Source organism: Aegilops tauschii, chromosome 2 (assembly GCF_002575655.3).
Source record: "Aegilops tauschii subsp. strangulata cultivar AL8/78 chromosome 2, Aet v6.0, whole genome shotgun sequence".
NCBI lineage: Eukaryota > Viridiplantae > Streptophyta > Magnoliopsida > Poales > Poaceae > Aegilops > Aegilops tauschii.
In genome coordinates, this window is record NC_053036.3 from 574,482,201 (window position 1) to 574,504,617 (window position 22,417).

The 22,417-nt window shown below is 44.3% G+C and overlaps 1 protein-coding gene across 2 annotated transcripts; it reads right to left on the reverse strand.

Annotated features, from left to right (window-relative positions):
- Positions 1-8,891: 8,891 nt before the first annotated feature.
- Positions 8,892-12,710, reverse strand: LOC109762314 (uncharacterized). Of its 2 annotated transcripts, none has more exons than XM_020321150.4 (2): positions 12,536-12,710; positions 8,892-11,458 (listed from the first exon to the last, which is right to left on the reverse strand). In XM_020321150.4, exon 2 carries the CDS (start codon positions 11,451-11,453, stop codon positions 9,132-9,134), a length of 2,322 nt encoding a protein of 773 aa, XP_020176739.1. In that variant the 5' UTR covers positions 11,454-11,458; positions 12,536-12,710; the 3' UTR covers positions 8,892-9,131. The 2 variants fall into 2 exon arrangements, with proteins under 2 accessions (XP_020176739.1, XP_020176740.1); XM_020321151.4 differs by having other exon boundaries at positions 8,892-11,463; positions 12,536-12,673.
- Between the last annotated feature and the right edge of the window lie 9,707 nt (positions 12,711-22,417).

Sequence of the window (22,417 nt, forward strand, 5' to 3'; positions counted from 1 at the left end):
CGGGCGGCGCCGCTGGAAAGGGTTTTTGCCGTTTTGGGCAGCAAAGGTGGCTCAGCGGCCCTCGTACGTGAGCAAGTTGATGCATTTTGGGTGCTCCCCAAAATCTTCAAATCCCGCTCTGTGCTTTCGATTCCCGGATCCGCGCGCAAAATCGCGAAACCAGCTCCGGCCGCACGGATGGATGATAGGCCGGCCTGCCTCGATGGGCTTCTGGCCCAGTTCGGTACGAGATATATAAGTACTACTACGTTTAATAAGGCCCAGTTCTTTTGACTCGGTTATGAGGAGAAAATAAGAAGCTCAAAAGAACTGCCGCCGTTGAGTTTTATCCTCCCCCCCCCCCCCCCCCCCCCCGCCCCGCCCCTCTGCCGGCGAGTCCTTGTGGGGTTTAGCTCGGGCTGATCTCGGAGCGTTCTTTGGATCGCTGCCTGGCCTTGGTCAATTCCTCAGGGTAGACCGCGGAGTAAGGATTTCTCAAATAACGAATGGCGATCTATTCTTTGGGGGTAGGGATGAGAAGGCCGATGATTAGGAGCCTTATTTGGCTGTTGTTTCATTTCATGGAGGCTGCTGCTGGATTCTGTGGATGGTTCTTTGGTTGAGGGGAAGAAGGGGACGATGTTCTGGAGGAGGTCCTGGTCGTGGGTCTAGCTCCACATACGCCCCCAGCCATGGCGGCTAATCGTACTGCTGATCATGGACGGGGCATTGGAACGAGTCAGCGCGCTGCTCAGGAGGACCTTGAGGAAGAAGACTTGCTGGATGAGGAGGAGGAGAAGGACATGCTCGTGAATGAGGCAAACAAAGCCAGCAACAAACATACCTCGGCGGATAACACGCAAGTTTCTATAACACCTGTTGTGCTTCCAGTTCAGAGAGTGGGCTTGGGTCGGGCATCTTAGCCCTAGTACAGAAAGCTCCAGAAGGGACTACTCCGCTGCAACCGAAGAAGGGGTCAGGCAAGCAGGAGGTGAAGCTGAAAGTCCAGAGAATTTATCAAAAAACGATGATGTCATCCTATATTCTCCTCGGTTCAATAATTCAAAATATTCTGTAGCTCAAATCATCAGTCCAATTCGAAATCCATTCCCTCATAGAAACTTTGTCGCGACAAGATCTTCAAAACTATATCTTATGTTGGTAAGTTCTGATGAATTGTTTTCCGGATCAAACGTTACCATGCCTAGGCTAAGCAAGTTATCACGTCTACAGTGTTTATATTATAATGCAATTTACACAGAAGTTATTGGTGGTAGGTTTTCAATATTATTTTTTTGTCATAGAACCACCAAAGTGCAACTGCCAATGATTAGTGGCAGTTGCAATTGGGCAATACTATGATCATAGCTGCCCAAAATGCATTCTCATTTATCCTACTACTATTCGTAGCATGCACATGCATTGTCCTACTATGATCATGCAAGCATGTAGCACCTACTATATGATCATGCACAGACACCGACTAGTAATCCACCAAGAAGACCATAAGCAGTAGTGTGATTGTAACAACAACATTGTAAACAACATTGCCATTGTACCAAGGACACCCTAAGCAGTAGAGAGAACACCGTAAACAACGTTACCATTGTACCAAGAACACCCTAAATACCAATCTAGCATGGCTGTAATTCACCCACAACCGATTGGACATGAATCGAGTCGAATCAAATCCAATCCAACCAAATCCAGTGCAATTGAATACAATTGATTCGGACCTAGGAAAACACCCTAACTACTAACGGGGCAGGAACAAATCGCTTATCGGAGCAGTTGTCGGTGAAGGGGTCGCCGGCAGCGGGCTAAACCCCAGCGGGAATAGGGGTCCGGCCGATGCAGATGACCCGACCATTGGGGTGCCGCCGACGGCCCTCGCAACTTCATCGTGCTCCTCGTGACACGCGTGGTGGAGAACGAGGGTGCCGCCGTCAATGCTTCGGCCACGCTCCCCTCACCTTTGCCCCGGAGCAAGGGGAGAAAACCAATTTCGGTCGCGCTTCGTTCTTTCGATTTTCCTGGATCCGCGCGCAAAATTGCGAAACGAACTCCGGCCGCACGGATGGGCTTCTGGCCCAGTTCGGTACGAGATAATAAGTAGCGTGTACAGATCACTAAAGTAGTGATCTTTGCCTCAAAAAACAATAACTAAAGTAGTGATCTATCTCTCACAAAAAACTAACGGAAAAACTAACGCCCACACGTGTGGGCGTTTGCACATCGCCCACACGCCTCAATCACCACTTATTTTGCCACGTATGAACAAATGACATAAGCAGAAATCTTTTTGGTTTTCGGCTTAAAAATGTTTTATCTCCTAATTAAAAAAGCGAATTAATTTATGTTTTCACCATTAAATCCGTCTCGACGAGATCTTCAAAACTAGACCCCATGTTGATATGTTTTGACGAAAAAAATTTGCCCAAAAGTTGCCATGCTGTTTACACTGTAGTTGCCATAGTGCTTAAACTAAAGTTGCCATATGGCAATTTTAGTTTGTAGATCACGGCATTCCAGTACTTTGACCATGAAAATATTTTTTGTATGAACCATGACAATTTTAAGTGCATGTATCATGTCAATTTTAATTTATGGTGCATGGCAAGTCAAGTTTCTTAATTCCCCGTTTTATAATATGTCAAAATTTACTTTTAAATGTAGAAGAAAATAGCTGAAATATATCATGGCAACTTCAGTGTAAACATCATGGCAATTCATGTGCAATAGGCACGGCAACTTTTAACCAAAAAAAAATTCGTCGAAATATATTGATATGAGATCTAGTTTCGAAGATCTCGTCGCGAGGGATTTAATAGTGAAAACGGATCTTCAATCAGATTTTTCATTTAAGAGATAAAATATTTTAAAAACAGAAAATCCAAAAAGATTTCCACATGCATGCATGCGGTGACATGGCGTAGTCTGTGTGCTATAGGGCGTGTGGGCGGGTTTGGCTCCCACCACATGTGTGGGCGTTAGCGTTGTCCAAAACTAAAGTAGTGGTATTTTGGGGGAAAAATAAAAAGACAATTTGTGGAAAAAATAACGAAGCGGGATCCAGGAAAATCGAAAAAAATAAAATACAATTTGTGCGAAAAACGCGTTTTTTCACGAGAGGAACGACCATGCCTCTCGAAAACAGAAAAAAAAATGCATTTGTTTTTCTTCCGATGAGGGACGGTTTTGCTTCCGCGAGAGGCACGACCATACCTCTCCGAAACAGAAAAAAATGTGTTTTCTTTTTTTATTCTTCTATGAGAGCCACGCTTTTGCATTAGCGAGAGGCATGACCGTCCCTCTTGAAAACGGAAAAAATGTGTTTCTTTTTTTTCTTCCACGAGAGGCATGTTTTTCCTTTCGCTAGAGGCATGGATTTACTTCCTCGAGAGTCATGGTCGTGCCTCTCGGAAACGGGTAAAAACACTTTTTTTCCTTTCACGAGAGTCACGGGGTTACTTCTCGTGGAGGCACGGATTTGCTTCTGCGAGAGGCACAATCGTGCCTCTTTTGAAAAGGAAAAAACACATGCTCACGGTTCAGTTTTTTGTCCATTTTTTTCCTAAAGAAAGTTTGTCAAAACCTATCAATATGGGATCTAGTTTGAAGATCTCGACGCGAGAAACCCAACAGTGAAAACGATTCAAGATTTGGACGCATGGTTTAACAGATAAAACATTTTGAATAAATGGATCTACGAAAAAAAGGAAAACTCTCAGGTTGTGACAAGTGACTCACATACAGTGCGCAACTTATCGTAAACTGAGGAGGTGAGAGTGACATTTGCAAGGAATACTCCTTAAGGGTGTGGCTACATCTCAGTCGATTGAGACTTAAGCAAGTCTCAGTCAAGTGACACAACATATAAAAGAAAGAAAGAAAAAAATTAAAGAATTTTTTGCACGAATCTCTATGTAATATTTCACGGATATAGCATCAACTAAGACTTCGTTAAGTTTTAGTCGACTGAGATTTAGCAACCCCACTCCTTAATTAATGACTTCGAGTGATCTAACAGCATCTACAGTCGGGCGCCCCAACCCCGTCTCAAACGCCCAGGCGGACGACCCAGTTAGTAACCGGTCACAAAAAGGCAACCCAGACAGGCTTCTTAAACTGGCCTCAAACATCCGGGCTGATCGGCACCCCTCATATCCAGCCCAAATACGGGACTGATATGGGGGCACCCGCGTGCGTCCACCATGTCGGACCCGATACCCCACCCTTCCTGAAATTGCACCAAATCTATCCCGCTTGCCCTACCGGATCCATTTGCTCTCGTAGTCCGGTGAGCTCGTCCCAGGCACAACCTTCAAGAAGCTGTACCCACGTGCCATTCCATAGGCACTGGTCCCACCGACGATGTTGCTCTAGATATTGCCCTCGTAGTCCACCACCGGGGCCCCAGCATGCTCCCTGACGCTGAAATACGAACTTGAGCGCTAACTGCATAAGGCTAGTCGTAATGGGAGTATCATAAGTGGTATCATGCATGCCAACTAGACTTTTTGGATGATATGACACACAATTAAACGAGGAAAAAGAGGATGTAATATCATATTATGATACGAATCATATTAAATGATGTACTACTTTGTGTCATGCATGACAATTAATAAGAGCAACTCTAGCAGACCCCGCAAAACGCCGGCCCGCAAAACGCGTTTGCAGTTCGCGCAAAACCGCTTTTGCCGGCCGGCGAGGGCTAGCACAGATGCAGACCCCCCAAACGGACCCGTAAAAAGTATATTAGCGGAATATGCTTTTTTAGGGTCGGCTATGCGGGTTTTGCTCAGGCAACAACGCAACGACCCGCAAACAGAAAAACTGCAAATTTGAAATTGGTCATAGGGCTTCACAAACAAGTTCAAATTCAAATGACATAAACAGTTTGCGCGCGAATAAAAGCGAAGTTCAATACGCAAAAGAGGGCATGCAAAGGTATGCGCCCATGTCCGGCATCATCTTGGGGGTCGATCTTCACTCGGCGCCATGGAGTCCATCTTGAAGTTCATCGGCGCCACCGTAGCCACCTTCATCGCTTGTTCCAACTTCCGCACCGAAATCATCCACATTGCCACCGTATGGAGCAGAGAAAACATCACCGGAACTGGCAGACGGGCCGGCCGAGGCCACCATTCTCCTCTTCAAGATCTCTCTCCTTGCCATATCATGCCATGTTTTGGTGACGTCGTCCATGTCATTGCGGTTCATTGACATGATCTTGTTCTCTTCGGCGAGCAACAATGACAACGATTTGTTTTCAGAGGCGCGTACTTTTCTCTCCTCAATGGCAGCTCCGCGCAACCCCTCTTCCTTGAGCATTTGCCATTTTTCTTGCTTCTCTTTTGCCTTCTTTTTGGCCAACTCTTTCTTGATCTCCAACGACTTCAGCAACATTAACTCGTTTGATTGCACCATGGCACCAATCTTCTCCCTCAAGCTCGATGCTTCTTGCTCTCTCTTTATCTTCTCTCTAGTCTTCTTGTCGCCATCGGGCTTGTTCAAATTTCTTGGGCCATCATCATCCTCATCTTCATCCATGTTTGTAAGTGAGCCTCTCTTTGGTGGGGACTCTTTGTCGATCAACTTCCAATTGTCGCACTTTTGGAGCAACTCCCAACAATGCTCTAATTTGAAGAATCTGCCTTCCGAAGCTTCCATGTCCTTATATCTATGTTGAGCAATCTTGTCCTACACAATGCGAACAAGATGTTGCAATCATTTTTCATGATACATAATGATGATGCACAACTTGAACAAAGGCAAAGCAAACTCGCATAGTCAGACTCCACGATGCCACTTGGAGGTGCATTGCGTACTTGCTCCAAGCAAGCTGCCCAACGGCTGCACATAGGCTTGATGTTCTCCCAACGACCTTGAAGTGACCGAAATGTGTGTGGAGTCTTGTTGGGGTAGTTTTTCATAATGCAGAAGTATTGATCTTCGATCCTTGCCAATATCTCTTGGCGGTTTGATTAGTACCCGTGCATGCATCAAGAGACACCGCACTCCATGCTTTGATCAAAGCTTGATCTTCCAAGATGGTGTAGTTCTTCGATCTTTGGCTTTTCCCAGCTTTTGCTTGTGAATTCTCAAACGCTTCCGCTTCGATCTCCGCCAAGTCGTCCACACAACCATGATCGTCCACGCCGCACTCTGTTTCATTGTAGTCGAAAGGTTCGAAGGGGGCTTGATCAATGTCAACCGCGTTCGTGTCCAACAAGTTCACGAACTCGGTTGTTGCATTGCTCGAACCACCGCTATACCGAATGATAACAAGTCACGAGCTATCGAAAAACAATGGCGAAAATGAAAGAGAATCACCAAAGTCCGAAGAGATATACCTTCCGGCCATTTCGTCGAACACCTCGCTCGCGGGGGGAGCGGCACCGTTGAACGGCATCGCCGGAGCACCTCCTTGCGGGGGGATGGAGCGAGAGGTTGAAGAAGATTTGTTCCTTGAAGTCGGAACATTCCTCCGCTTTGCGCCCACGGCCTTGCCGGCCTTCTCCGCCGCCGGCCGGGATCGCACAGCGGCATTGCCGCCCGGAGCGCGGGCCATCGCGGCGGGGGCAGCCGGATTCCCGCCTTGCACAAGTATGTTGCCCTACCGCTGGCGGGCAGGCGTGGCGTGTGCTTGGGCGACGCCGTCGGGGCCTACATGGCCGGCGACGAGATCCGCCCGAGGGGAAGGGGCGTGCACGACCTCGACGGTGACGGGGGGCAGCATGGGGTCGTCCATGGCGGCGAGGGACGGCCGGGGAGGAGCAGCCGGAGCTTTCGGAGGGGGGCAATGGTGGAGGAGGGTGCGGGAAGCGGGAAAGGGGGCGCGGAAATGTCCCTCCCGCCAAATCTCGCGCCGGATGGGGGTTGAGCTCGGGTCGGCCTCCTAGCCCGTGCAGATAGAGGTTGGGGGAGAAGATTTTCCGCGCCCCGCAAATTTTTTTGCGGGCCGGGGCGTTTTGCTGGGTCTGCTCGTGCAGATTTTTCGACCCCGACCCGCAATTTGGCGGTTATTTTGCGTGCCGGGGCATTTTACAGGGTCTGCTAGAGTTGCTCTAAGGCAACCTAAGATACTAACTTATGATACTATATATTACGGAAGTAGTATCATATACTAGTATCATATGCATGATACTAGTATATATATGATACTCCCCGTTACAACCAGCCTAAGCATATAATCCAAGCTCGGGTGAATGAAATGCAAGAAGAATTTTTCTTTTTAAGGGCAAGAAGAGTTATTAACAGTCTTTTTGTTATTGTTTACTCCCTCCTATGTTCCGAGGAATAAGACATATTTTGTTTCGGTAAGACAAGATTTTGACCAACAATTACGTTCTCAATATTTAACTTATGTGATGATAGTATCACCATCATAACAAAGTATTTTTAAATATGAATCTAGTGACACAAATTTCATGTCATATAATCTTGGATTTATGAAGTAATTATTGGTCAAATGCATGTTTTAACCCATGCAAAAAAATGCATTTCTTAACAAAACAAAATACGCCTTACTTTAGGAACGGAGGCAGTACTTTTTTGCACCAGAAGCAGTTGTCTTTCGCTACTTATCCTCATCGCAGATCCACCGTATTGCTACGGCAACGCGCATTTAGCGGCATGCACATGCAGTGATTGTTAGAATAAATTCGAGGCATATCATCGATCATCCGAAGATCCAGCAATCACACGAACACGATACCGAGATTTGTTAACGAGGTTCACCGATATGGCTATATCCCCGTGGCCTGAATATGGGCGCTCCTCCGCGTGACACCATCACAATACCGCACACCGGCCACCCGGGCGCCAGCACACGTCGCCGGCTCCCCCTTGCGCACATGTGCTATCATGTTGGCATAGGTTACATGGTGTGTCTACCCCGTTATATATGAGAGGCCTAGGATACAAGTGTCCTACTTGAACACGACTCCATATCCTATCTAAACACAATACAACTACAAATCCAAACTACCTTGTACACTATATTCGACACAACTCTAACAGTGATGACACTACATTTTTTTCATTGTAAAGGAAACAACATTAACAAGTGCTGGCTGACAAGTTGCACATATGCACTGCTTCTCCATTCGAGATCAATGCTATACTGCTATGTTCAGTACATTTTTTCGATAAAAGGAAAAAAAATGACTGAAATCGTCGCATCAGGATAATACAGCCGCATCGAGTACAAAACCCGGCCTCTGCATGATAACATGCACACATACAATTACAAACAAGTGCAGCAAACAAAGAGAAAACGAGTTTGTGAGGAGGCATGGCAAAAAGAGTTTGCGCAGTTAATATAACTCAGCAGTTTCTCTAACAGTTATAATAATACCAAGGTACTTATATGGGAAAAAGGATTCAACTTCTGTTAAGCAAAGGAATTGTATGCAATGTTGATGACGATGTTGTGGTACCTAGATATGCACAGCTTCTTAAAACAGCAGTACAAAGGAATGCAAGATGTCTTCTGTGTGATGTACTAAAATGCACGTTGTTCTGACGGCTCTAAACACCCGTCATTCAGTTTTCCTCCTGACCAGCATAAGGTTTTGTTTTATCACTAAAGAAAACAAACTTCAGAGAGATCTTATCATTGGTGGTTACCTGTCTTGGCTTGGGGTCCTCGACGGAGCACGACGCCGTGCGCCGCTCGGGCGGAGTGAGTTTTCTCTTTTTCCCTTGCTCTGGAAGCATCATGGCTCCTGAAATCTGCTGCTCCCTCTGATCCATATTACTTGTCGCAGCTTTAGTACAACTCTCCGATACTTTAGTACAACTTCAAAGTTGTACAAGCTGCGACAATTAACATGGATTGGGGGGAGTACAAAATCTATTTTGGGGTATTATTAAGAACTTGAATAGAATACACATCCATGGCCTTTTTTCTTTAGCTCAAGGTGGACTTTATTAGCATACAAGGAAATCGGGAGGAGGCTTGTATGTATGGTACTGACATATCATAGCAAACTGTGTCTTTAAAACCTTATAAGAATCTATTACTAGCTGATTGTAAATTTGGAATATATCCCTTTCTGTAGTCAACAACGGTGATGAGAGAACTTTATCATGCCAATGCCCAGTGGATACCAAATCAATGGTCACCAAATGATAGAGAGCAATCAGTCCACCGGATATAGCGTAGCATACCTTCTACTCCTCTCACGATGCGGCCATGGCGGACAAATTTCCGGTTCTGGTTCCATCCGCATCGGCAGCGGCAATGGGGCCGGACGCGGCGGCGGATACGGTTTCTGTTTGCTTTCCATCGGTGCCGGCAGTGGACGAGGTTCCTCCTTTTTGGGTTGTTCGACCATCGGCGGTGGCGGTGGTGGTGGCGGAATCATTATGCTCCACCATGGCGGTCTCTCCGGCGTATACATGGGTGGCGGCGGCGGCGGTGGCGGACAAGGTTCCTGTTTTTTATTATCTGGACCGCGTTGGCCGATCTGAAATGGGCCAGCATGTTCTGCCAGAATCCACACAATGGTCGTGAGCTCACCGCCACGGCTGAGCTGCCTGGCATGGGATTCCCGGCTGCATCGGGTGCCCGCATACAGCAGCTTGTCCACCCACACGTTGAAGACGAGCTCCAGCAGTTCCGGCATCTCTGACTCATCGGCGCTGAGCAGCACCATGGCAATATTAGCTCCGTCAGAGACCAGACGAGTTTTATCATGCTCCAGACCCCACTCGCTGTCTGCGTCCTTCTTGTCACGGAGGATTCTGGCAAGCTTCTCTTCTCTGCCGCTCACCGTCGAACCGGAACCTTGAATGGAACTGGTCCCAACCTCATCACGCCATACATCCTGCAAGGACTCCTTGGTTACTTCGTACAGACTGCGGAGAACAAGGCCCGGTAGCATGTGCCGGCGCACGGCGACAAGGAACATGAGGTACTCCGACAGCGCCTTGATCGCCTTGGCATGCTTCGTCTCTGCATACAACTTGCCATCATCACTCGTGAGGAAAACTTGCGTGGCGATGTGCCACACGAGGATGTCCTCCTGAAACTCACGGCCAAATGCTAGCCGGAATCTCCGCAGTTTCCTCCGACGCCTCTTGGCTGCCGCCTGACCCCAGAATGTTGTGACGTCATTCATGGAATATGCAGCCTCGTCATCCTCGTCAACCTCGTATGTTGACTTGAGTATCTTCCGTACACGTTTGAACACCAACCTCTTGACATCTTCTGAAAGCTTAATACCTTCAGACTCAGAGTGCCGGTGCTCGTTCCAACCCTCTTCCAATCCAACTTTTTTGGCTGCTCTCCCGCACATGTCACGGGTACGGGTGCACTCGTGCAGCAGGCTGTACTGCCCAATGGTGCCCGACCACATTCTATAGCTGCTCGGCGCCATGAGAACGGCTAGCCGGCCACGGTGCAGAGACACAACGACACGGCGGAGGCGGCGCCATATCCCAGACCCAGAGCACAAAACATTGTGGTGAAGCCAGCACCGTGGCCGAGCCTGCAGGAACATGTGCATCCAGGTAGACCCAGCTGCCCCAAACAGCCATCTCACGTCCAGGATGAAGGTAGCTGCCAGCAAGGTGTAGGTAATGACCAGATCTTCTCTCCTCTGGCCGTCTTTGCTGTAGAACAGAAACAGAACAAATGCCGTGACGGTGGCGATTGGCGAAAGAAAACGGATCAAGTAGCCGCCCCAGGTGTGGACCATGGCTGCCTTGGTGTAGAGGATGTCGTACATGAGAGAAAGCTCCATCTCCACCACCTTGCACATACTCTCCCACCCAAAAGAGAACATTTCTCTGCTTGCATCAAGGTCAGGTGAATCCATGTTGACAGAAGAATCAGTCATTGCACGCTGGCAGAATGGGAACATGTTGTGGGCAACCATCAGGGCTTGCTCATTGTCCAGCACAGTTCCCTTTCTGGAGCCCGAGACATCAGTGAATCTGCTTAGTTTCTTCTTCTTGTTTGAGCTCCGGATGTTGCCCAAGTTGCCTCGCCGTAGTGCGAATACCCTCTCCACATACTTGGCAACACCGATGGTGAGAATGATGATGGATGCCCGAAGCAAAGCTCTGTCGCCACCGCCGAGGTATATGTGCTTGTACACGACATAAATGGCTCCCCCGACCTGCACGAAGGCATTGAGTGCTTGCCGCCCTGACAGCACATTGTCCTCGAGGGAGTAGGCGCTAATGTTGTCCGGGCCGCCGAGATGCTGCAAGAGGAATGGCGCCCAGAACGCGACCAGCTGCGGCTGCTCCTGCAACCTGCTGCCGAAGGACAGGTTACCAAGGGCATACGCCGCGGCCCAGTTGGCCAGCTGGTACGCCAGCCACAGAAGGAGCATCCGCCCACTGGAGGCTGTATGCCGACGAATCCCGGCAAGGAGGATGAGGACAAGATGTGCAGCAAAGCTTGAAAGGACCGCTATCCGGATCATCCCCATCTGGTTCAGCCATCCTTCCATTTCTCCTGCACTGAAACCAAAATTAGATGATAATATCTCATAGGCAATTAAGCTCATACCGGTAATACTGTTGTGATGTTTCGTTAAGCATCATGGTCTAGTAAATTCTGCTAACGGAATTCCAGTTTATTTATTGTATCCTTCCCATGGCACTGATTGATTCACTCTAATTATGGACTCTCTGTTCATTTGTCATGTGACTACTTGCCAATCGGTGGGCTATTATTATGCATGAAGAAAACCGAATCTAGGATTTTACTTTTGGTACGGGAGAATTCTTATGAGGAAGCAACACAATTTCATTCTGCGCGTGATAGCAAATTAATGGTGGTACTGTACTAGTGTAAAATAAAAACAGGGGATGCAGCTTGTAAAACTAGTATGGTAGGACAGGACATGTCCACATTTTAACAAAATGGAAGTGATGCCCTAATGGTTATGCACATCGGTTGGCTGCTTAGCTACATCAAACATCGCCAGAATGACCTTAATTTTAATTAAAAATTACTCTTTCAGAAAAAAAAAATCAATAAACTCTGTTCATCTCATCCTGACCAAACCAAGATTTAACTTATCTTCTCGCTTCTCCACGAACCCCCAATCACATATCAAACTAAACCGAATCATTGGCAGCGCAGCAGGTGAAACAAGAAATTTTCGACGGCCAATTAAATCATCATCACAATGACCTTAATTTCTGTTAAAAAAAAACTCTTCCAGCCAAAAATAATAAATTAAATCTCTGCTCGTCTCATCCTGACCAACCAATATTTTGCTTATCCTCTCGCTTCTCCACGGATCCCCAATCACATCTCATCCAAAAACCTAAACCAAATCACTGGTTGCGCAGCAGATTAGAACTAGAAATTCTCGACCGGCTGGTAAAATTAAGGGCTAAAAAGAAGGAGAAGAAGAAAAGATCCTCCTAGGCATAACACAGCCAGTCACGAGCTTGGAAGAATCAGGAACGCGATGGTGGGGAACAGAGATCAAGAACCCTAACCGGAGCCCATCAAATCAAAACAGCGATTTACTGAAGAAGAACGGACGCCACAGGTCGTAGTCTTGGATTTGGCTGTTACCTGTGCTGGCCTTTTGGACGGCGGGCGATCCTTCAGCCACCTATCTCGTCCTCGTCGGTCGTCGCCGGAGGGACGGGGTGGCCTGGGTAGCGCTGACATGACGCACTGACAGCAGTAGTCGTCCACGCCGCGCGATTCTTTTTTTTGGGGGGTTGACCCCCCGCGTGGACTGGAGAGTGGGGACGGAGGAGAGCGACACTCCATTTTAGAGCATGGTTAACATTACAGCCAGCCAGCTCCTTTAATCAGGCCGAGTTAGGAAAAAAAAAACATGTTTGAGTGGCTCACATCGGCACGAACCTTAAGGACGTGATTGGTTGCCTTGAGTAACTAAATAGTACCTGCGTTTCAGTCACATCTCAACCCAGCCTAGTTTAGCAAAAACAGACAACAAACCAACATTTGCATGTTGTTTGGTTGTCTGCATTGCATCTGTGTTTAAGGAGTGTGTTAGAAAAGCAACTTAACTTTATTAAAGGTCCAAGGGGCATATATATATATATATATATATATATATATATATATATATATATATATATATATATATATATATATATATATATTACACATGACTTGAGTTGGAGCTGCTTCGAGCCGAGCGCACACGAGTCGATGGTCCCGATCTGGAGAGGCAGCCACCATCGATCTGGGAGTAGCGGCCTGAGCAGCGACCCGATCCAGTAGGCTTGCCGGGCGGGCAGGAGTAGAAGCGGCCCGCCAAGATGGGAACGACGGAGGAGACGAGATCGACCAACAGATCGATATAGGTGGAGAAAAAAAAAATGATAGTAAGGACGAGTTGTGGCGTCCGGAGACCTAAACCTAGGCTCTAATACCATGTTAGAAAAGCAACTTAACTTTATTGAAGGCCCAAGGGGCATATATATATTACACATGACTTGAGGTGTAAGAAAACTAAACATAGACTAATAAGGACTCCTAGACCAATACTAATACTCCTTAACAGGGTGAACAGATGCAAACCACAGTTGTTTGACTGCATACACGTTTGTGTTTTGTTCACCCCATTCAAATGTGATGGTCTTACCATCACATTGGGCACAACAGCAGGCAGAGCACTATAAGCAGATAAACTAGCAGGTAAACAACAACTAATAGCAGATAAACAAGCAACTAAATAGGCATACTAACAGGTTCACAACAAACAAGCATAAGTTTAAAGAGAGCAGGGGCCATGCCCCTGCTTCACCACAGGGTGTTGAACCCTGGACAAAATATTAACATGTTCACATCAAGTTCTTTCATCACCGCAGCAAACTAACTACAAGTTCAGAGGGCGAATTCAAGGTCATCGATGCAGCTGTGCCTGTTGCAGTGCACCCTGCACCCGATGGAGCTGTCATGGTTGTAGATTTGGACCTTGAGGCCTAGGCCGAAGACGCGTGGCACGACGAGGTCGCCGGGGACGATCATGTGGCGACGGCAGAAGTACTGCCAGCCCCAGCCAAGCACCATCTGCCCCTCGAAGGTCTGAACCTGCACCCAGAATTCGCACCACTTGTTGGCGACAGCCTGACGACACGCTTGGTCTTGAACACGAGCCACTGCCTCATCACCTCCTAGAACTTGGGAGGGATGACGAGCATGGCTAGATCCTCGTCCATGATTTGCACGTAAAACCGAAGCGGCTCTCGGGACCCCTCCTCGTGGCCGGCCCAAGGAGCTCGTCCCCTTGAACGTGGCTGGCTCATGAAGGCAACCCTGCCATGAAGGTTCACCCTCTTGAGCCAGCAGTTCGTCGGGATGAAGTCCACGACAGCCTCAGCGCCGGCGACGACATGGGCTCCTCCACCGAACCTGTCCCACTCCGTCTTCATCACCTTGTCAGATAAGTTGACATGGATTAGTAACAGGGCACCGGCAGCAGCTACATTTGTACTAGTGCCTAAAGTAGCAAACACATTGGTCCTACCTACCATGAGAACCATGCACGTAAACCTAGCATGCACATTTGTACTAGAACCCTAAGCAGGAACATCAAAGACAGCACAACACCAATATAGCATGCCCATGAACCCTAAGCATGAACATGAAACACACATCAATCTAGATAACATGCACATGAACACTTAGCAGGAGCATCAAAGATAACAACACTATGGCTAGCATTATGAACACATTGTTGCACATGAGCACTACTAGTGAACATCAACACAATCTACCATGCCCATGAACACATTGTACATCATGAGCACTAAGCACACACCAATCTTGCAGCCTATGAACACTAGTATGCATGAACGTCAAACAAAACACCTATCTACTGATACGTCTCCAACGTATCTATAATTTTGATTATTCCATGCTATTATATTATCTGTTTTGGATGTTTAATGGGCTTTAATATGCCCTTTTATATTATTTCTGGGACTAACCTATTAACTGAAGGCCCAGTGCCAGTTTCTGTTTTTTTTGCCTATTTCAGTGTTTTGCAGAAAAGGAATACCAAACGGAATAAAACATTCGCGATGATCTTTCTTGGAACAAACGCAATCCAGAAGACTTGGAGTTGAAGTCTGGAACTCCGCGAGGCGGCCACGAGGCAGGAGGGCGCGCCCAGGGGGTAGGCGCACCCCCACCCTCATGGGCCCCACGGAGCTCCACCGACATACTTATTTCGCCTATATATACTCTTATACCCTAAAAACATCAGGGGGATCCACGAAACCACTTTTCCACCGCCGCAACCTTCTGTACCCGTGAGATCCCATCTTGGGGCCTTTTCCGGCGATCTGCCGGAGGGGGAATCGATCACGGAGGGCTTCTACATCAACACCATAGCCGCTCCGATGATGTGTGAGTAGTTTACCACAGACCTTCGGGTCCATAGTTATTAGTTAGATGGCTTCTTCTCTCTCTTTGGTTCTCAATACAAAGTTCTCCTCGATGTTCTTGGAGATCTATTCGGTGTAATACTCTTTTGCGGTGTGTTTGCCGAGATCCGATGAATTGTGGATTTATGATCAAGTTTATCTATGAATAATATTTGGTTGTTCTTTGAATTCTTATATGCATGATTTGATATCTTTGCAAGTCTCTTTGAATTATCGGTTTAGTTTGGCCTACTAGATTGATCTTTCTTGCAATGGGAGAAGTGCTTAGCTTTGGGTTCAATCTTGCGGTGTCCTTTCCCAGTGACAGTAGGGGCAGCAAGGCACGTATTGTATTGTTGCCATTGAGGATAAAAAGATGGGGTTTATATCATATTGCTTGAGTTTATCCCTCTACATCATGTCATCTTGCTTAATGCATTACTTTGTTCTTAGGAACTTAATACTCTAGATGCATGTTGGATAGCGGTTGGTGTGTGGAGTAATAGTAGTAGATGCAGAATCGTTTCGGTCTACTTGACACGGACGTGATGTCTATATTCATGATCATGCCTAGATATTCTCATAACTATACGCTTTTCTATCAATTGCTCGACAGTAATTTGTTCACCCACCGTAATATATGATATCTTGAGAGAAGCCACTAGTGAAACCTATGGCCCCCGGGTCTCTTTCTTATTATATTACATCTCTTTTATTTACATCACATCTCGTTTTACTATTTTGCAATCTTTACTTTCCAATCTATACAACAAAAATACCAAAAAATATTTATCTTATTATCTTTATTAGATCTCACTTTTGCGAGTGATCGTGAAGGGATTGACAACCCCTTTATCGCGTTGGTTGCAAGGTTCTTGATTGTTTGTGCAGGTACTAGGTGACTTGCGTGTTATCTCCTACTGGATTGATACCTTGGTTCTCGAAAACTGAGGGAAATACTTACGCTACTTTGCTGCATCACCCTTTCCTCTTCAAGGGAAAACCAACGCATGCTCAAGAGGTAGCAAGAAGGATTTCTGGCGCCGTTGCCAGGGGGATTTGCGCCAAGTCAAGTTAAGATTTGATCTCCCGTCAACTAGCCATTTCTGGCGCCGTTGCCGGGGAGATCTACGCTCAAGTCAAGACATACCAAGTACCCATCACAAATTCTTCTCCCTCGCATTACATTATTTGCCATTCGCCTCTCATTTTCCTCTCCCCCGCTTCTAAAACGATTTTCAAAAACCTTTGCCTTTTCTTCGCCTCTTTTCCGTTCGCCTCTTTTCGCTTGCTTCTTGTGTGCTTGTGTGTTGGATTGATTATTTGTCACGATGGCTCAAGATAATTCTAGATTATGTGACTTTTCCAATACCAACAACAATGATTTTATTAGCACTCCGATTGCTCCTATTACCGATGCTGAATCTTGTGAAATTAATGTTGCTTTGTTGAATCTTGTCATGAAAGATCAATTTTCTGGCCTTCCTAGTGAAGATGCTACTACCCATCTAAACAACTTTGTTGATTTGTGTGATATGCAAAAGAAGAAAGATGTGGATAATGATATTGTTAAATTGAAGCTATTTCCGTTTTCTCTTAGAGATCGTGCTAAAACTTGGTTCTCTTCTTTGCCTAAAAATAGTATTGATTCATGGAATAAGTGCAAAGATGCTTTTATCTCTAAGTATTTTCCTCCCGCTAAGATCATCTCTCTTAGAAACGATATTATGAATTTTAAGCAACTTGATCATGAGCATGTTGCACAAGCTTGGGAGAGGATGAAATTAATGATACGTAATTTCCCTACACATGGTTTCAATTTATGGATGATTATACAAAAAAATTATGCCAGATTGAATTTTGCTTCTAGAAATCTTTTAGATTCGGCCGCGGGAGGCACTTTTATGGATATCACTTTAGGAGAAGCTACTAAACTCCTAGATAATATTATGGTTAATTATTCTCAATGGCACACCGAAAGATCCACTAGTAAAAAAGTTCATGCGATTGAAGATATTAATGTTTTGAGTGGAAAGATGGATGAACTTATGAAATTGTTTGCTAATAAGAGTGTTTCTTCTGATCCTAATGATATGCCTTTGTCCACTTTGATTGAGAATAATAATGAATCTATGGATGTGAATTTTGTTGGTAGGAACAATTTTGGTAACAACGCGTATAGAGGAAACTTTAATTCTAGGTCGTTTCCTAATAATTCCTCTAATAATTATGGTAATTCCTACAACAACTCTTATGGAAATTTTAATAAGATGCCCTCTGATTTTGAGACTAGTGTTAAAGAATTTATGATTTCGCAAAGGAATTTCAATGCTTTGCTTGAAGAAAAATTGCCTAAGATTGATGATTTGGCTAGGAACGTGGATAGAATTTCTCTTGATGTTGATTCTTTGAAACTTAGATCTATTCCACCTAAGCATGACATCAATGAGTCTCTCAAAGCCATGAGAATTTCCATTGATGAGTGAAAGGAAAGAACCGCTAGGATGCGTGCTAAAAAAGATTGCTTTGTGAAAGCGTGTTCTTCTAGTTTTCATGATAATAATGATGAAGATCTAAAAGTGATTGATGTGACTCCTATTAAATCTTTGTTTTCCAATATGAATCTTGATAAAGATGGGACTCGAGATGAATCAACTTTAGTTAAAAGGCGTCCCAATGATTCGGAGTTTTTAGATCTTGATGCTAAAATTAATAAAAGTGGGATTGAAGAGGTCAAAACTTTACATAGCAATGAACCCACTATTTTGGATTTCAAGGAATTTAATTATGATAATTTCTCTTTGATAGATTGTATTTCCTTGTTGCAATCCGTTTTAAATTCTCCTCATGCTTATAATCAAAATAAATCTTTTACTAAACATACCGTTGATGCTTTAATGCAATCTTATGAAGAAAAGCTTGAACTAGAAGTTTCTATCCCTAGAAAACTTTATGATGACTGGGAACCTACTATTAAAATTAAGATTAAAGATTATGAATGCTATGCCTTCTGTGATTTGGGTGCTAGTGTTTCCACGATTCCAAAAACTTTGTGTGTTGACTGGCCTGATTTTCAAAATAGGTTCGCTGCGTTGCAAAACGCACAACCCAATTGGCCCAATCCTTTCTTCTTTGAAGTATTCTTCACTGTTGCCTGGAGTTTGTGGAAAGAAAGAAACAATAAACACTTCAGAGGTGTCGCCCCAAGCATTGCATCTTGGTTCCATCGATTCAAAGAGGACCTGGGGCTTTTGCAACATAGAGTTAAGGTTGCACGTAGAGCTGCCTTGCTTTCTTACTGTGACACACTTAGTTGAGTCCTACTTTGGCTTTTTCTTTCTTTAACATATATAGAGACAAGTGTATAACAATAATCATGGCGTAGTTGCCCACCCACGGTGGTCACACCAGGAGTGTGGTTGGATGTATGTGAGTTGTATGTCTATGTAAACACCCCATTTATATAGATATGTGAAATATACAGTGGGAGTTCTCTCCCACTGTCAAGTTCCTCAAAAAAAACTTTGTGTGATGTGTTAGGTTTCCGTAAATTTGATGATTGTTCTTTAAATTTGCACCTTGCGGATTCCACCATTAAGAAACCTATGGGAAGGATTTATGATGTTCTTATTGTTGCAAATAGGAATTATGTGCCCATAGATTTCATTGTTCTTGATATAGATTGCAATCTCGCATGCCCTATTATTCTCGGTAGACCTTTCCTTAGAACGATTGGTGCAATTATTGACATGAAAGAAGGAAATATTAGATTCCAATTTCCGTTAAGGAAAGGCATGGAACACTTTCCTAGAAAGAAAATTAAATTACCTTATGAATCTATTATGAGAGCCACATATGGTTTGCATACCAAAGATGATAATACCTAGATCTATTTTTGTTGTATGCCTAGATAGGGGCGTTAAACAATAGCGCTTGTTGGGAGGCAACCCAATTTTATTTTTATTTTTTTGCTTTTGTTCCTGTTTAGTAATAAATAATTCATCTAGCCTCTGTTTAGATGTGGTTTTGTGTTTTAATTAGTGTTTGTGCCAAGTAGAGCCTTTGGGAAGACATGGGTGAAGTCTTTGCAATCTTGCTGTAAAAAACAGAAACTTTTGCACTCACGAGATTAGATGCCATTTTTTTTACTGGAGAGTGCTTTTAGGTTGATTCTTTTTGCAGATGATTAATAGACAAATTCCTCATGTCCACCAATTTATTTCAGAATTTGTTGAGTTCCAGAAGTATGCGTATGAATCAGATCGCTACAAACTGTTCTGTTTTGACAGATTCTGTTTTTCGTCTGTTGTTTGCTTATTTTAATGAATCTATGGGTAGTATCGGGGGGTATGAACCATAGAGAAGTCGGAATACAGTAGGTTTAACACCAATATAAATAAAGAATGAGTTCATTACAGTACCTTAAAGTGGTGGTTTGTTTTCTTATACTAATGGAGCTCATGAGATTTTCTGTTAAGTTTTGTGTTGTGAAGTTTTCTAGTTTTTGGGTAAAGATTTGATGGATTTTGGAATAAGGAGTGGCAAGAGCCTAAGCTTGGGGATGCCCAAGGCACCCCAAGGTAAAATTCAAGGACAACCAAAACCCTAAGCTTGGGGATGCCCCGGAAGGCATCCCCTCTTTCGTCTTCGTCTATCGGTAACTTTACTTGAGGCTATATTTTTATTCACCACATGATATGTGTTTTGCTTGGAGCGTCTTGTATGATTTGAGTCTTTGATTTTTAGTTTACCACAATCATCGTTGTTGTACACACCTTTTGGGAGAGACACACATGAATCGGAATTTATTAGAATACTCTATGTGCTTCACTTATATCTTTTGAGCTAGATAATTTTGCTCTAGTGCTTCACTTATATCTTTTTTAGAGCGCGGTGGTGGTTTTATTTTATAGAAATTATTGATCTCTCATGCTTCACTTATATTATTTTGAGAGTCTTTTAGAACAGCATGGTAATTTGCTTTGGCTATAAAATTAGTCCTAATATGATGGGCATTCAAGATGGGTATAATAAAAACTTCCATATAGAGTGCATTGAATACTATGAGAAGTTTGATACTTGATGATTGTTTTGAGTTATGAAGATGGTGATATTAGAGTCGTGCTAGTTGAGTAATTGTGAATTTGAGAAATACTTGTGTTGAGGTTTGCAAGTCGCGTAGCATGCACGTATGGTAACCGTTGTGTAACAAATTTGAAGCATGAGGTGTTTCTTTAATTGTCCTCCTTATGAGTGGCGGTCGGGGACGAGCGATGGTCTTTTCCTACCAATCTATCCCCCTAGGAGCATGCGCGTAGTGCTTGGTTTTGATGACTTGTAGATTTTTGCAATAAGTATGTGAGTTCTTTATGACTAATGTTGAGTCCATGGATTATACACACTCTCATCCTTCCACCATTGCTAGCCTCTCTAGTACCACACAACTTTCGCCGGTACCATAAACCCACCATATACCTTCCTCAAAACAGCCACCATACCTACCTATTATGGCATTTCCATAGCCATTCCGAGATATTATTGCCATGCAACTTTCCACCGTTCCGTTTATTATGACACGCTTCATCATTGTCATATTGCCTTGCATGATTATGTAGTTGACATCGTATTTGTGGCAAGGCAACCATTCATAATTTTTCATGCATGTCACTCTTGATTCATTGCCCGTCCCGGTACACCGCCGGAGGCACTCATATAGAGTCATATTTTGTTCTAGTATCGAGTTGTAATCCTTGAGTTGTAAATAAATAGAAGTGTGATGATCATCATTATTAGAGCATTGTCCCATGTGAGGAACCAAAAAAAGAGAAAGGCCAAATAAAAAAGAGAAGGCCCAAAAAAATAAAGGCCAAACAAAAAAAGAGAAGGCCCAAAAAATGAGAGAAAAAGAGAGAAGGGGCAATGTTACTATCCTTTTTCCACACTTGTGCTTCAAAGTAGCACCACGATCTTCATGATAGAGAGTCTCTTATATTGTCACTTTCATATACTAGTGGGAATTTTTGTTATAGAACTTGGCTTGTATATTCCAACAATGGGCTTCCTCAAATGCCCTAGGTCTTCGTGAGCAAGCAAGTTGGATGCACACCCACTTAGTTTCTTTTGTTGAGTTTTCATACATTTATAGCTCTAGTGCATCCGTTGCATGGCAATCCCTACTCACTCACATTGATATCTATTGATGGGCATCTCCATAGCCCATCAATACGCCTAGTTGTGTGAGACCATCTTCCCCTCTTTTGTCTTCTCCACAACCACCATTCTATTCCACCTATAGTGCTATGTCCATGGCTCGTGCTCATGTATTGCGTGAAAGTTGAAAAAGTTTGAGAATACTAAAGTATGAAACAATTGCTTGGCTTGTCATCGGGGTTGTGCATGATTGGAACATTTTGTGTGACGAAGATGGAGCATGGCCAAACTATATGATTTTGTAGGGATGAGCTTTCATTGGCTATGTTATTTTGAGAAGACATGATTGCTTGGTTAGTATGCTTGAAGTATTATTATTTTTATGTCAATATTAAACTTTTGTCTTGAATCTTTCGGATCTGAACATTCATGCCACAATAAAGAAAATTACATTGAAAATTATGTTAGGTAGCATTCCACGAAACCACTTTTCCCCCACCGCAACCTTCTGAACCCGTGAGATCCCATCTTGGGCCTTTTCCGGCGATCTGCCGGAGGTGGAATCGATCACGGAGGGCTTCTACATCAACACCATAGCCTCTCCGATGATGTGTGAGTAGTTTACCACAAACCTTCGGGTCCATAGTTATTAGCTAGATGGCTTCTTCTCTCTCTTTGGTTCGCAATACAAAGTTCTCCTCGATGTTCTTGGAGATCTATTCGATGTAATACTCTTTTGCGGTGTGTTTGCCGAGATCCGATGAATTGTGGATTTATGATCAAGTTTATCTATGAATAATATTTGGTTCTTCTCTGAATTCTTATATGCATGATTTGATATCTTTGCAAGTCTCTTCGAATTATCGGTTTAGTTTGGCCTACTAGATTGATCTTTCTT

Coding starts and splice junctions, on each gene's coding strand:
- LOC109762314 (XM_020321150.4), bottom strand. CDS start 11,453: ATGGAAGGATGGCTGAACCAGATGGGGATGATCCGGATAGCGGTCCTT.